Source organism: Atractosteus spatula, chromosome 28 (assembly GCF_055471065.1).
Source record: "Atractosteus spatula isolate fAtrSpa1 chromosome 28, fAtrSpa1.hap1, whole genome shotgun sequence".
Lineage (NCBI taxonomy): Eukaryota > Metazoa > Chordata > Actinopteri > Semionotiformes > Lepisosteidae > Atractosteus > Atractosteus spatula.
In genome coordinates this window covers 6,989,279-7,003,426 of record NC_142733.1, presented here as the reverse complement: position 1 = coordinate 7,003,426, position 14,148 = coordinate 6,989,279, and the positions used below count along the sequence as shown (strand labels likewise).

The following is a 14,148-nucleotide window of genomic DNA, read 5'->3' as shown; positions in this document are numbered from 1 at the left end:
CCAGCTGTTCTGCAGAACTGATTTTCTATTAAGCTTCAAACAGCCAGAAGCATGTTAGCATGCTCCTGTTGTTAAGGCGGGCAAAAACAGTAAGTGTGAGGAAGACCTGCACGAAACTCCCGAAGGATGCAAAACTATTCTCTTTGGAATCGTGATCTATTTTACCAAAACACGTATATTGAGGCAGACATTACCTCAGAATGGAGCTATTCGGTTTACAAATGGCCATACTCCCGCTGAGGAGGATCATACACACGTTTCAGTCTAACTGGCCACGCTGTCCAGTACAGTACAATAAAGCCGTGTCCCAGCATCGCAAAACCAAGAGCAGGTTACAGTTTGAAAGCGGGGTTTAAATATTTGATTTATCAGTTTACACGAGAGTCTTGAAACAAGATTCTGTGTCCCTGCTGTTAATCTATTCAGCACAGGATCAGAACTCTCCGGCGGATACAGATTCACAAGTACGAATCTAAGTTGTGAAGCTTAAAATGGCAAAGACCTTTGTAACCTTCTTTCTTATCTTCTGATCTGCTGTGTTTGGGATTTGGGATTCTTTAGGTTGGAAAGTGCTATTGAAATGCAAGGACTTTGTAATATTGTAATCATCAATAATAATTAAATAATTATAAAAACACCCTTGGTTTAAACACCTCAAAAGTTAAGAAAATGTCCGAAACTTTCCAAGATGACTTTCTTATCTTTGGGTGTAATTTGTAAATTGCTTCCGACAAGTATAGTCTGGTGGTACAATTCATTGAATACAGGTAGACATCTAAATAAATGCAATCACACTTTGAGGTGCGTATTCAGATCCATTTACTATAATATTGTTCGCATTCATTTTAATTTTCTATCACCTTTCTGTCTGCCTTTTGGGACAAGGGTTTCTGCATTTTAAAAAAAACAGACTTTTTTCATGGTTTCGTCTCACACCTGTGATGAAAAGTCTGTTTGATTAGCTGACTGTTAGCTACTGTAGACGTTTTATTAAGAAAATAAGCTAAACTAAAAAAGCTCTTCTTCCTTACCCTGAATGCACCTCATTTGCAGAAACAATTGTTACATATTACAGAAGTATCGTGTTCCGACTCGAAACAATCAACGTGCATTAATACTACGTTTCGTCATCCTAGTCCTCCAGATAATAACAAAATCGCCACCCTCAGCCCTTCAGACGAAACAACGCACAGCAAATAAATTATATGGTTCACGGTCAACGCAGTGACACAAGCCAAGGTCATTTTCTACAAAAAAAACGTGTCTACATTACAAGCGTGTATGTCAGCACTAAATCTGACCTGGCCCCTACCAGAGCTAATCATACCCTGGTTTATTTACAGGTGCTAAATTAAATCTTGACGTCTTGTAAAACCTCTGCGGTACGAAATCGAAGTGTATCTTTAGAGTACTATATTTTTTTTACTATTATCACATGAAAACTTCATTTCCCATAAAACATAGCGAAAGGAATTTCGTCACCTCCGTGTTTGTAAACAAAGTTCCTGAGAGCTCGTGCCCGGAATGAAATTTAAAACTGTGTGGCGCTACACGCTACAGGAGAAAGCAGATAATCTGTGGATTATTTTCTTTGTGTGTGTACGCGCAAAGAACAAGGGATATTTGTTTTGAGAGCAAAGCAAAATTAAGAAGATTTATACCTAAAATGTTATCTTAATGCCTATTTTAGTCTTAAAAATGCAGAATGTTCTGTTAATTTAAAATATATATTAGAGTAGCAAATATGAAACGTGATGGATTTTGTATGCCTTTTAACCAATATTGACCTAAATATATTATAATAAAAATAACAATTTGAAAAGCTATGACTTGCAAATATCTGTTGAAGTGTGACACAAATCTCTGGTTTTGATTGACAAGACGTTGACCAATCCAATCCAGCAAGAATACGGATGTAGGCGAGAAACAATATTCTAGCCAATCAGAGATCGCCAAGGGGGCTGAGATCCGATTTCAACCAATTGGGTTTAAAAAGGGAGGTGCTTAAATGTCAAACAACCCACGTGTTTAACGAAGGAGAGCTTTAGAAAGAAAGTCTGCGAAAAATAGCGCTTAATCGTACAAATCGTGAAATTATGAACATTGAAAGATAACTAGTTTATGTTTTTTTTAAGTGCAACAAGAAAGAACTAGGAATTAAGATACTTTCGAAGTGCTCTTCTTCTGTAATGTTTTGTTGCTTGTGTATCTTTAAGTAGACCGACGCACAATGCAATGCTAAACGATAAACCGTCAAAGTATTTTTTTCTAAATATCAGTAATGTTACCATGAGGGAAAATGTTCAAAATAATGCTTGGCGCTCTGGGGAGACCCTGGGAGTCCTGTATTGCAAAGGGTTTGAGGTTTGTTCGGGCTTCTATTATTTTTCTATTTAACCTCGTGATTCAAAGCTAAGACTTCTGTTTGGTTTGATGTGATAGCATGTGTTCTAGAAACCACGCAGCAATTATTATCCAGTCCTGTATCGAAAACTAACCAGCGCGTAATTTAATAAAGCAGTTCGAAGTTAGGTTTAAGTTTTTAGCCTCCACCTCCATTCACAAATAACAAAGCCTTATCGGCTTCGCTATTTTTTTAAATGTCCTGTATGACAAAATGTTATGTTCATAGGTGCAGTTTTAAGTAAGCTGTAACTGTTAACAGATTATCCCACAAACAGGCAATCAGAAGTGCTTGTACTTCAAAGCTCACTGCTGGGCTCGGGAAAACTGACGATGTGCTGGACACTGTATACTATATATGTGAAGGAACAAGTAATAGGTTTATTCCATGTTGAAAAAAAGAAGAAAGAGAACACAACGTTTCGGCCGTGGAATAATTATTTATTCCATGCTGAAAAGGGAAGAAGTGAGCACACCTGAGGAAGGCTCCACGGCCGAAACCTTCTCTTTCTTCTTTTTTTCAGCATGGAATAAACCTATTACTTGTTCCTTTGCAGCCTACGCATGCTGACGCAGCGACCCACCTGAACTACTATGTATGTGTTCGTACTGCATACCTAAGTCAGCGGTTCCCAAATCTGATCCTGGGGCCTGCTGGTTTTTATTTCATCCCACCTTCATTGCATAATTTAAGTCTCAGTTGATCTAAAAAGTTGCTTTAGTTAGTATATCGGCCTTTTGTTTCCAGCCACAGGTCATCCCGTTTACAGTTAAAACATCAACCTGTTTAAGAGCTGGGAACAAACGGTTCACATGAATCTTCTTCTTTTTATTATCATTAACATTGGGTCAATGAAGGGTTTGATTGTGTAACGTTGGAATCAGCTGGAACAAAAACCAGTAGGTGTGTGGGTCACCAGCACTGGGAGTGCCTGACCTGTACACCGAGCATCACGGCCGAGAGAGGCCAGTGTTGCTCTGAGCTGCACTCCTGCGCTGTCTGGGCTGCAAGCCCGGCCGGTGTCCGTGAGAACAGCTGGACACCGTGCGGCGCCTGTCCCTCTCTTCCTCGCACAGGAGCCGCGGCGGGAGGTACCTGAGCACGCTGACTGACGCCGACACCATCTTCGCTCTGTCCTCGGGCCACGGCAGGTGTGGCGTGGCGGTGATCCGCGTCAGCGGCCCCTCCTCGGCCTCGGCCCTCTGCAGCCTGGCGGGGCCGAACCGGGGGCTCCCGGCCCCCAGGACGGCTGTCCTGCGCGACCTCACAGACCCCCGCACCAGGGAGCTGCTCGACAGGGGGCTCGTCTTGTGGTTTCCAGGTCCGTCTGATTGCGACTGCCAAGACAACAGAAGACACGCACAGGTCTTGCACCCGGTGTAGAACGTGAGGCTGTGGCCTCTAGTCTGGTCCATCCTGTTTGGTGCGAACAGCGTCTCTATCGTCTAACTGAATTAACGGTCGATTAATTACACAGCGAATAGAGCAGCCTTTCCAAAATTCTGCCCTTGACCACTCCTGTTACACAGTCGTTTCTCCTCATGTTTTACGTACAGTAAGCCCATGTCTTTCAAAAACAAATGGAAAAAAAAAAACACAGCTTTGGAAGTTAATGAATATTGGGAATGATTTCCACCTTCAACATTTTGTAAAAAAATATTGACGCGTTTTAAAAAATAAGGACTGATCTGCAAGGGTTGCGATGGATCTAAAGGGACGGTGTCTTCCTTCAGGTCCTCACAGCTTCACCGGTGAAGACAGCGCAGAGCTCCATGTCCACGGGGGTCCTGCCGTCATCAGTGGGGTCCTACAAGCTCTAGGTAAGGAAAGCAGAAGAAAAAGCAGCTGGACAGGGCGTCCAGCAGGGTGCCCAATGATTCAGAGCCTTTGTTCAGCCACTCCTACCTTCACCTCTTGAGCCCTGCTGAGCACCAGGCTTTATCTCCGCACCCCACAGCTAACCCCAGCTCCCACACAGCCTTGGAGAGTTACTGACAATAGCCAGATGACTGTCTTTGAGCTCTATAAAAATCTTATGGAGAAAAAGACAAAACAGATAATAGGAGATATAGCAGAAGGGGGAGCCGCTGTTTTTGCACCACAAAATAAATGGATATGGAAACTTTTATTTTATATTGTATTACATTACATATTGTACAGTAATGCTGTCAAATGAGCACTTCAGTTGCATTTACAATCCTGGAGAGGATTCTAGTGAATGGTCCTGCATTCAGATAATCAAAACCCGCATGCATAGTATTGAACACTCCTAGGATGCTGTTCTAAGATATTCATGCTAGAGGGCGCAGCTGGACAAACCTTCGAGCATAAATAGTTTGAGTGCACAAGTGCTGAACTGGAGAACTGTTCAGTAGTTGCACAGATAGGTGGTGTACTTTGACAGTAAAGTAGGTTGGGATGCTGAAATTCCACAAGGCAATGAGTTTCTGCGCGGGACACGTAGTCCACAGCTCTCTCATTAGTGGGATTAGTCAGTCTGGTGTTTCTTCTTGTACGTACAGCTGTGTGTCACTGCTGAATCCCTTCCAGGAAGCAGTCTGGTCTCCCACTATTAGGTCAGCTAGGTTAGTCCCACTTTGACTCGGCCCGGCTGTGTTTTTTTCAGGCAGCCTTCCGGGCCTGCGCCCTGCAGAGGCTGGGGAGTTCACCAGGCGAGCCTTTCACGCGGGCAAGCTGGACCTGACGGAGGTGGAGGGGCTTGGGGACCTGATTCACGCGGAGACAGAGGCCCAGAGGAGGCAGGCTCTCAGGCAGATGGCGGGAGAGCTGGGCCGGCTCTACCAGACCTGGAGTCAGGAGCTCGTCAGGGTGATGCAGTGCTGACGCACAGTCTGGCCCGCTCGGCTGGCTCTGCGTTTTCCACACAAACACTGTAACCGTCTAGACTCCATGTAGTTTCATCGACTGTCTTTTGGTACCTCTCTTCCCTTTGAAATCCATCTTTCCTGAGCAACAGTTAAAGGACTAAAACTGCTGGTGTTCGGGTTGTTAAAGGAGAACTGCAGCACTATTTTTATATTTCAGGTTTCAGGTTTAGAAATTTGATGAGTACATTTCGAACCACAATGAAATGTACACAGTAATGTGTAAAACCTCCAATCTACATCACAAAATTGATTAAAGTTATGCACAGCACCATTTTCATGAATTGTGATTCAGAACGAGGCAAGAAAACTTCCAGTGACATGAAGCGGCCTTATTATATTGTAAACAAGCAGGCTTGTGAATACATCCCTTTCAATCCAATAGAAATACTGCTCTCAACTTCAAGACGGTTTTGCTGCAAAAATACAACTTGCTTTTTAACTCTTTTTAAATCTGCATGCAGATCACATTGTAACATCTGCAGTGAAATGTCTGCTGCACCACCTGTACTTATTCGCTTGTACATCACACTCGTTACATTAGTTACGCTTCACATCGCAATTCACACAAACTCTTGCTCTTGCCTGTGGCAAAACCACTGGTTTGCAGCAGCTGGGCGACTATCCAGTACGTACACAAAGTTCACGATTTCTGTGCTTAATTCAGAATTTGTCAAATTTGGCGATACTGTCAATTAATTTGTTCTGTTACCGAGATTTAATAACCGGTCGGAGAACTGGGGACTTGTGTTGAGAGTTTTCTCTCTTTTTTGGAGCAATTAGGAGTGTAACATCCTTATTTCATAGACTTAAACCTTCCAGATTCTCAAAATGAGGTTTTTCTGGCCCTGCCTCGCTGGAGGCAGTCAGGTTGGGAGCAGGAGACAGGATGTCCGGCTCCTGTGGTGATGTGTGACCCGGGAGGGGGTGAGGGGTACTGAGCGATGCCACTCTGAGCGCGGTGTTAAACTGCGTAAATGCTAACCCTCTCTGGAGATGAGATGAGGAGCTAATTCAGGTTTTCCTGAGGAAACCCCGTCCATAAAGCGCTCTATTTTTGTGAAAGTCGCTTTCCATAAATGCTGACGTTCACAGGCCCCTGGTGTGGCACTTGAGAAAAGGCTACTTTATCAGGCCCAAACAGCCAGACCAGGACGCATCAAGTTTATTCCGGATGTAGTGTGAGACTGGCCAGGCAACAGGCATAGTCAAAGCCCTGCGCAACTTTGATGTGCCGTTCAAGAAATTTTAGGGGGGGTTGGGGCAAAACAGAGCATCAAATCCTCAAATTTCCCTTTTCCTCTTGTTGAAATATGTAATCCTGTTTATCTGCTTTCACTATGAGTCCGCCGGTCACAGTACATGCCAGAAGAAAGCTAAAGCAATCTTAAAACATGCATACATCATGCATCGCAACTGTCATTGTGTGAGAGTTGTGTTCAAAATGCAGATGACTTCCCATTACCAGCTCATGTATTTTTCTTAGAAGAATTATTGTTTTGGTGCCCAAAACCGTGCTTGTGAGCATATATTCCCAAGACCAACCGAGTTCTCAAAAGGTGTGCACTCAATCAGAAATGTTCATTCAGGCATTTGGCAAAAGAGTTTCCTCACAAAGTTTTTCATATAAAAATAATTTTGCTATAGAAAAGTGCCATTGGGATCTGTGTTTTTACAGAATGGAGGGTGCCATAGAGTACAGTCCTGGCTCAGCTGGGTTTTTGTGAGTGTTAGTTCTCTGTGTCCTGTATGATCACGGAGCTGTAGAGTCTGTGGGGGTTAGGGCTGTTCAGGAAAGCTCTGTGTATAGTACATTCACAGACAGCTCCTGCGGACACAATATAAGCAGCTTCCTTTACCCTGAATTAAAAATCAGGACTGTTTGCGTGAGATACAGGGCTCCTTGCAGACATGGGAGTAACGCACAGGGCCCATAAAAAGTCCTCAATTCTTTCCCATGTTGAAATTGTGGTTTTATGATTGTTGATCCAAGAAAGATTAGCTTGACTGCAAAATCTTTAAAAAAATCAATACTGGTTCTAAAGTTTTTGTCTTGTTTTACTTATAACCGCACCCCCAAAAAACATACTGTGAATTGGGGAAACTTCAGCTTAAATAAGGTTTCAACAGAGAGATCCAACAATAGGTCTGGATCTACTTACCTAAAATTGAATTAGAGGTATTCTGCACCCGTAACTACTGGTAAGAAACAGAGAATGCAGTGCAGCCTTCATTAAGAGAGATTCAAATACGGAATTCTTTCAATAAAGGAGGAAGCAGTGGAGTAATATGCTGGCTGTTCGCGTTTCAAAGAGCAGCTGTGAAAAGCTCTTTTAATGCACAGCGAGGGAGATGGACAAATTCAAAGCCTTTGTGTTTTCTCAGTTAACAGTGCTACTGTTTTTTTTTTTTGTAGTGTCTTGCTCATACCGAAGCTTTCATTGACTTCAGTGAGGAGGAGATGATAGACGGTGGTGTTTTAAATGAAGGTAGGGTTTCTCAGCAGTCACTAATGGCTTCCTTCCTGTTTTTGTCTTTTTGAGAAGGAAAGGCCTTTGGAGAATAAGGACTTTCGGTCGGTTCTGGTACTTTTCCAGAGCTTTATTTCTGCCCATGTCTCCATTCTGCTTGTTGAGAGGTGTACAGTTTTAAATATCGCAGGAAAACAAAAGCTACCAGAATGAATCATCTACCCATTTATATCAAATCCCCAGCTTTAAGTGATCTCTCTAAAGATATTTCTTTTTAGAAATCCAGAAATTTAAAAATTGGAACTTCTTATTTTGGACAGCACTACGCACCACACATGACACTAGGTCCACCGTATCCAGCCTTTAACCACTGGGTGCAGAAATACTGCTGATTCTGTTGATGACTGCTGACGATCTGTAAAAAACCAGACGGCCCGCAGATGAAAAGTTGGTTTCCTTACGGATGTGGGGGAGAGAGGGATTGTGACACATCTGGGCATTGGTCATCCTCAAAGTATGCAATCAATAGACAGAGTCTCACTTTCAAGGATGCAAAGGCATTCTTTCTATTTCCTGTGTGTCATCAGTGTGGAGGCATTCAGTCAAGCTGCCAGGCATTCATCACCTTATGTTAGCAGCTTTTAACTACTCATATTGTTTTCCAGCATTGGACAATAAGATGTACTATATTTTGCCAAAATGTTAAGAACAGTGGTGACACAGCGGCGCAGTGGTTAGTTTTGCTAACTCGCAGCACTGAGGCTCAGGGTTCAGTTCCTGCCCTGGGCTTCTATCTGCATGGAGTTTGCATATTCTCTCCGTGCTTGTGTGGGTGTACTCTGCGTGCCCTTGTTCCCAAAGTGCCAAAGACATACTGGTAGGGTAATCGGCTTCTGGGGAAACTGACCCTGGTGTGAGTGTGTGCGTGCCTGGCTGCCCTGCGATGGACTAGAATCCTGTCCAGGGTGTATCCTGCCTAGTGCCCCTTTGCTTGGTAGCATGGACCCTGATTCCTCTGCAACCCTGAATTGGAAGAAGTGTTAATTGCAGCTTTATGGAGCAATGGGAAGTCTTGTTTTCCGTCCCTTCATGCCTGACAGCCCCCTTCCCTTCCCAAGAGTTTAATGCTTAAGTAAGTGGTGGGATTTTTCCTGACCTGTGCCTCCATCTCAGTGGACGACTGCGTCGCGAGGCTCGAGTCCGAGATCGCGCAGCACCTGCGAGACGGGCGTCGGGGGGAGCGGCTGCGCGGTGGCATCCACGTGGTCATCGCCGGGGAGACCAACGCAGGGAAGAGCAGTCTTCTTAACACCCTGTGTGAGTGCCCCTCCCGGAGCCCCGCGCGCGCAGACGCTCACCCGCTCGGAAGTGGACTGTAGGGCCTCAACATCCGCGAATTTAACACCCGCCGACTCGCCGAATCAGGATCGGCCCGGCTGACTGTCTTCTGTGGAAAAAGACCAGAAACCCAGCTGAAGGTGGTTAACCACAACTTTCTAATTAGACTAGGATTGTGAGACAAATCTAGCGAGTGAGTGAGCCTCTCCCTGCCCACCACCCAGCATCTGCATCTCAGCGTGGTCTTGTTTTAATACTGTAACAAACACTCCAGGTTCTGTGTCAGCAGAGTGAGGAATGACCAGGTTTTTTTTTGGCCCCTTTTATTACAGCCAGGTGTGCTAGTCACAGAGGGAAAGAGGAAAAAGTTCAGGCTGCACGCAGAGAAAGGATTCATGTTGTGATTGCTGTTTCTTTTAGTGATCAATTTAACTTCACGCCGATGAATTATAACTTTTAATTATCATATAAGGAAGAGTTACATGTCTTTTAACCATTCATACTACATGCTATAGTACATTATGCAATGGTATAGGGATGGACTTATAAGGGTTATTTGTGAATTTGGCTCTTTCCTATGGTTTTCCAGGAGGAACTGGGGTAAAAGGGGTCCTGTATGGCCCAGGCCTGCAGTCTGGTGTCTTGTCACTTGCCGAGTGTGGTCAGATGTGGGTTCTCAACTGCCAGAGTCTCTCCAGGGGTTAGAACTGGGGGGTCATTCCGCCAGGGATCTCTCTGGACTCTCGGCAAGGGTGCCTCCTTCAACTTCCTGCATGCCTGCCGTGTTTTCCGTGATGTCACTGCGAGTCGCCCCAGCCCTCCAGTCAGAACTCGCTCTCCTGTAAGGCACTGCGGAGCGTGTATCACGTGACGGAATGTGTGGCTGTGATGGGCTGGCAGATTGGAGAAGCTAGGCTACCATCCCGATTCTCCCCTGAGCGATAGAGGAGTCAATGCTGTGAGCCAAGATTGGCAGATCTATTAGCTGTAATGAACACAGTCAGTAAATGTCCCTTGGCTGGAGTCCCTGAACTGTTGTTTGTCACTTGATTAGATCCTTTTTGTTTTCTACAAACAATAGAGCCTATTCTGCTATGTGTGTGGTACGCCCTTGACCGCACATGTAAATGCTTATCAGAAGCATTGCAACCCTGCTATGAAAAGAGGTTGACCTGAAGCAGCCTTCGATTCGGGTACAGAAACGAGCCGTCACTCAGGGTACGTGCCAGGGGCTGAACAGTTAAACAGTATCGCTCACCCTTTCCCATTTGTCAGAACACGCCGTGTTTTGTGTTGAATCAAGCAGAAACAATTCAAAAAGTCAAAAGAATGAAAATATATAACAAGCTACTAAAATTATTTTTAAATTTTTCAAAGAAAACTAAGAAGCAGATTATTAAAATTTTTGTTCGGTGCTATCAGATCAGCACAATTTACTTGGATGTATATTAGGTCTTTTGATGCCAAGAACTGGAAAGCTTTTGGATGTGATTAGACATATAGGTCTCATTCATTTTCCCACATGGAAAGACCTACAGCCTTCTGTGGCAAACCACTCAGATCTTAGCAAACACTGTAATATGTAGATCTGTGCCAATAGAGTGCTGTGCTGTCCATGTGGTACAGCACCAGCCATTCAGATGTTCTGAGAAACTGGCCTTCAGATAATGTTACACCCATAGCGAAGGAGTAGAACTTCCATTAGACTTTTATTTAACTTCATAACTCCCATCCCTAGATTTATGAACATATTTCATTCCTCAAAAATGGTTTGTAAAGTGACAATTCATAAACCTAAAATAAAATTGCCATTACTTGTAAAAGCTTTTGATTTGTTCCTAGAACATCACCCACATTACCTGTTTTTACCCTAACAGAGCCCCGAATCATCAAAGTAAGAGCTGTTGCTTGTTCATAATAATTACCATATTTACATTAGTGCGGTAGTTAATTAAATAGACTTAATAAAAAGTGTAAAAAGTCTAATGCAGGCGCATTGGTGATCTGTGTTGTTGGAGGTCAGGGTGTCATTTACTGTTTGGCTACAAAGGATGTAACTTCTTTGCAGTGAAAATCTTTTTATAACTGCGACGAACAGGTGGGGAAAATGGTTATAGCAAACATTCATAAACCGGGTGTCTGTAAATCGAGAGACAGGTGTATGCAGTTTCTATGTGGGGACACCTTGTAGTTTCGAGATGTAGATGAGCAGAGACCTGAAAAGCGTGTTTGTTTGTTTTTCAGGACTCTGCTCAAACTGTTTAATCTGATTGTCGTGTCCGGTGAGATTTTTCTATCTGTTGCGTGTACTGAGAGTGCAGCATGTCACCTGTCTGCTTTCTGTGGCCCCAGGTCAGAGGCCAGTGGCCATCGTGTCCCCTGTGGCCGGGACGACCCGGGACATTGTGGAGACCCCCCTGGACATCGGGGGCTTCCCCATCTTACTGAGCGACACGGCCGGCCTGAGGGACACGCCCGACAGTGTGGAGAGAGAGGGGGTCCGGCGAGCCAGGGAGAGGTGAGAGGGGTGAGACGGGCCCCAGGCAGGGGTGAGAGGGGTGAGACGGGCCCCAGGCAGGGGTGAGAGGAGGAAGTGCCCCAAGGAGGAGTGAGACGGGCGCAGGGAGCTCTGCAGTGGGAAGTGCCCTCGTGGAGCTGTTCAACTGTGGAAGCAGGCAAGGGCTTACTGTAGGTCAGTTCGGTGTGTGGTCATCCTCCGATTACAGCTCAAAGACCAGGGTCACAGCCTGGCACCTCACTGCTTTACACGGACTATCAAGTTCTCAAACTGTTAACTACACCCACAGTCTGAAAACAGTTTTATGGACTTCGAGAAACGTTCATTAGTGGTCAGGTAGTGCATTCCCATGACAAAAAGTGTGCAGTACTACAGCTGAGGGCTGAAGAAATTTGACTCATAAGGCGGGCAGTCGAGAGGAGCCGGGCGGATTAGCTGAATGTTATTTCCTTAAGCGTCTAATGGAAGCGCAGACCTTGTCCCAGATGGGTTGTGCCTTGAGAGAACACAAGGCGTTTTGGGGGATGGAGTCCAGCAAAGCCAGGAAGCAGTTTGGCCAACAGCTGTCCCGCCAGAGTGCAGCAGTTCGAGAAAGCGCTGATCTCTAATGGCTTTACCATGTTGTCACGGGGGCCGGCGAGGCTGATGAGGGAGACGAAGGAAGTGCAATCAGCCCAGCGGTGTGAGCGGAGCAGGAGGAAAGAGACAGAAGGGGCTTAGTTTGTGGCCCGAGGCAGGAAGGAGGTAATAAGAGCGCGTTCCTGTACTCAGGGTGGAGCAGGCCGACCTGACACTGGCTGTGCTGGATGTGACCGCGCTGCCCCGGGACCCCAGGAGCTCACCCAGCTTCCTGACCGGCTACCTGAGGGATGTGCTGAGTGCTGGCCAGGATCCTGGGTCCGGCCTGGGACGCTGCCTGCTGGTCCTCAACAAAACTGACCTGCTGACGGGAGAGCAGGTGGACGGCCTCAGAGGGGTCCTCAGCCCGCGGCCCGAGGGGCTGCCCCCCGTCTGCCTGCTGTCCTGCCGAACCGGAGACGGGCTGGGGGACTTTCTGGGAGTCCTGCAGGAGCAAGTGGAAACCATGTGAGTCTTTGTTGAATACAGCTCAGTTACCAGTGAGTCAAGTGTCCTTTCTATGTAAATCTGACAGCCTTCGGAAATCCAGAACGCCTTCTACTCAGGAATAAGATGGCAAATCCAGCACTGAGAATGTGTGCATATACTGTAACTGATCATCATAAGAGAAATGGAATATTTCTAGAAATAGAAAGGAAGGCCGACTGATAATGCAATACAGCTTGCTGAACCTTGCAGTTTCAATTTATGAATCCATCTGAATGTCCCCATCTGTGGTGAAATGCTGAATTCTCCCTTTGTGTGGAACAGCACAGGAATATGGGTCCCTCTCTTGTGCTCTATGCGTATTGCAGGTGTGGAGACCCTTTGGCAGGAGCCCCCAGTTTGACCCAGGCTCGGCATCGCTCTCACCTGCAGAAGTGCTGCCAGGGCCTGGCGCAGTACCGCTGGTACCGGGAGAGGGACCTGGCCCTGGCGGCAGAGGGGCTGCGCCTGGCCCTCACCAGTCTGGGCAGGATCACCGGCAGGGTGGGAGCAGAGGAGATCCTCGACGTCATCTTCCGGGACTTCTGCATCGGCAAATAGGCATCCAGACGCTTGGAATCCCCGTGGATCAGCATGGCAGGAGCAGCCAGCGGCTGAGGGGAGGAGGGAGTCACTGCAGTCAGTTACAGGCACAGGGACTTGTTACTGACGGCAAACCCCTGTCCTCACAAGTGTTAGACAGAATGGGAGAGGCGGGTCTGTCCGGTATGGTTTCTGACAGCTTCAGCAACAACTGGGTTAATTGTCTCAGTCTCCCACACCCCTTTGTGTAAAGATATACCTCTGACTCTCTGTCTGATGAGCACTTGCTCGTCTGTGTAAGCAGTCTCTCCAAGCCGAAGAAAAGCTGGAAAGCGGTTAGAATCTCATTCTTTCCGCATTGGATCAAATGAAAGTAAAAATACCACAACTGTTTGACCGTTAAAGCCTCGGCTACTTTGCTGCAAAACAAGAGCAATTATACATAAACATGCATCCCAGAAATCATCAACACCTGGTGTCAAGCTACTTTGGCCACAAAACAAAGAAACAATGCATCAGCTGCTTTTTGCGCCGAGCGTCCTACTCCTAATGTGCAGGAAGACTTGTAACGGTGACCTTAGGCTTCTTTGTTTCACTGTGTCTGGCATTGATTAAGTATCTTTGCTTCCTTGAACGTGTCTCACTTGCCACCCCCATCGTAAAAGCAGCCCCTTCTACAGAGCCCTGTAACACCCCTCTCAACACTGTGCTTTCCAGCTTTCCTCTGTTCACAGCACTGTTTTTCACCTTCTGGGTAATTAATTGGCTGATCCAGCAGCAGCTGCTGTTTTTCCTCCAAACTGTTTCTAGCAATGTCCAAAATCTCCATGATTAGTGCAGTATTTTTCCTCTGTAGAAAGACTGTTTATCTTCTAAACCATCTGA

General features: G+C 45.8%; 1 protein-coding gene across 1 annotated transcript; it reads left to right on the top strand.

Moving 5' to 3' along the window:
• The first annotated feature begins 1,990 nt into the window (after nt 1-1,990).
• gtpbp3 (GTP binding protein 3, mitochondrial) lies at nt 1,991-13,725 on the top strand. The gene is made up of 9 exons (XM_088907691.1): nt 1,991-2,364; nt 3,481-3,725; nt 4,138-4,224; nt 5,031-5,233; nt 7,706-7,778; nt 8,934-9,077; nt 11,451-11,616; nt 12,388-12,702; nt 13,050-13,725. Exons 1-9 carry the CDS (start codon nt 2,300-2,302, stop codon nt 13,279-13,281), a joined length of 1,530 nt encoding a protein of 509 aa, XP_088763817.1. The 5' UTR covers nt 1,991-2,299; the 3' UTR covers nt 13,282-13,725.
• The last annotated feature ends 423 nt before the right edge of the window (nt 13,726-14,148 follow it).

Excerpts from the sequence above, each read along its gene's own strand:
- gtpbp3 (XM_088907691.1), top strand. The coding sequence starts at position 2,300 with ATGTTCAAAATAATGCTTGGCGCTCTGGGGAGACCCTGGGAGTCCTGT. Across the intron at positions 3,726-4,137 it reads GCTCGTCTTGTGGTTTCCAG|GTCCTCACAGCTTCACCGGT; the intron begins GTCCGTCTGATT and ends GTCTTCCTTCAG. Across the intron at positions 9,078-11,450 it reads CAGTCTTCTTAACACCCTGT|GTCAGAGGCCAGTGGCCATC; the intron begins GTGAGTGCCCCT and ends CTGTGGCCCCAG.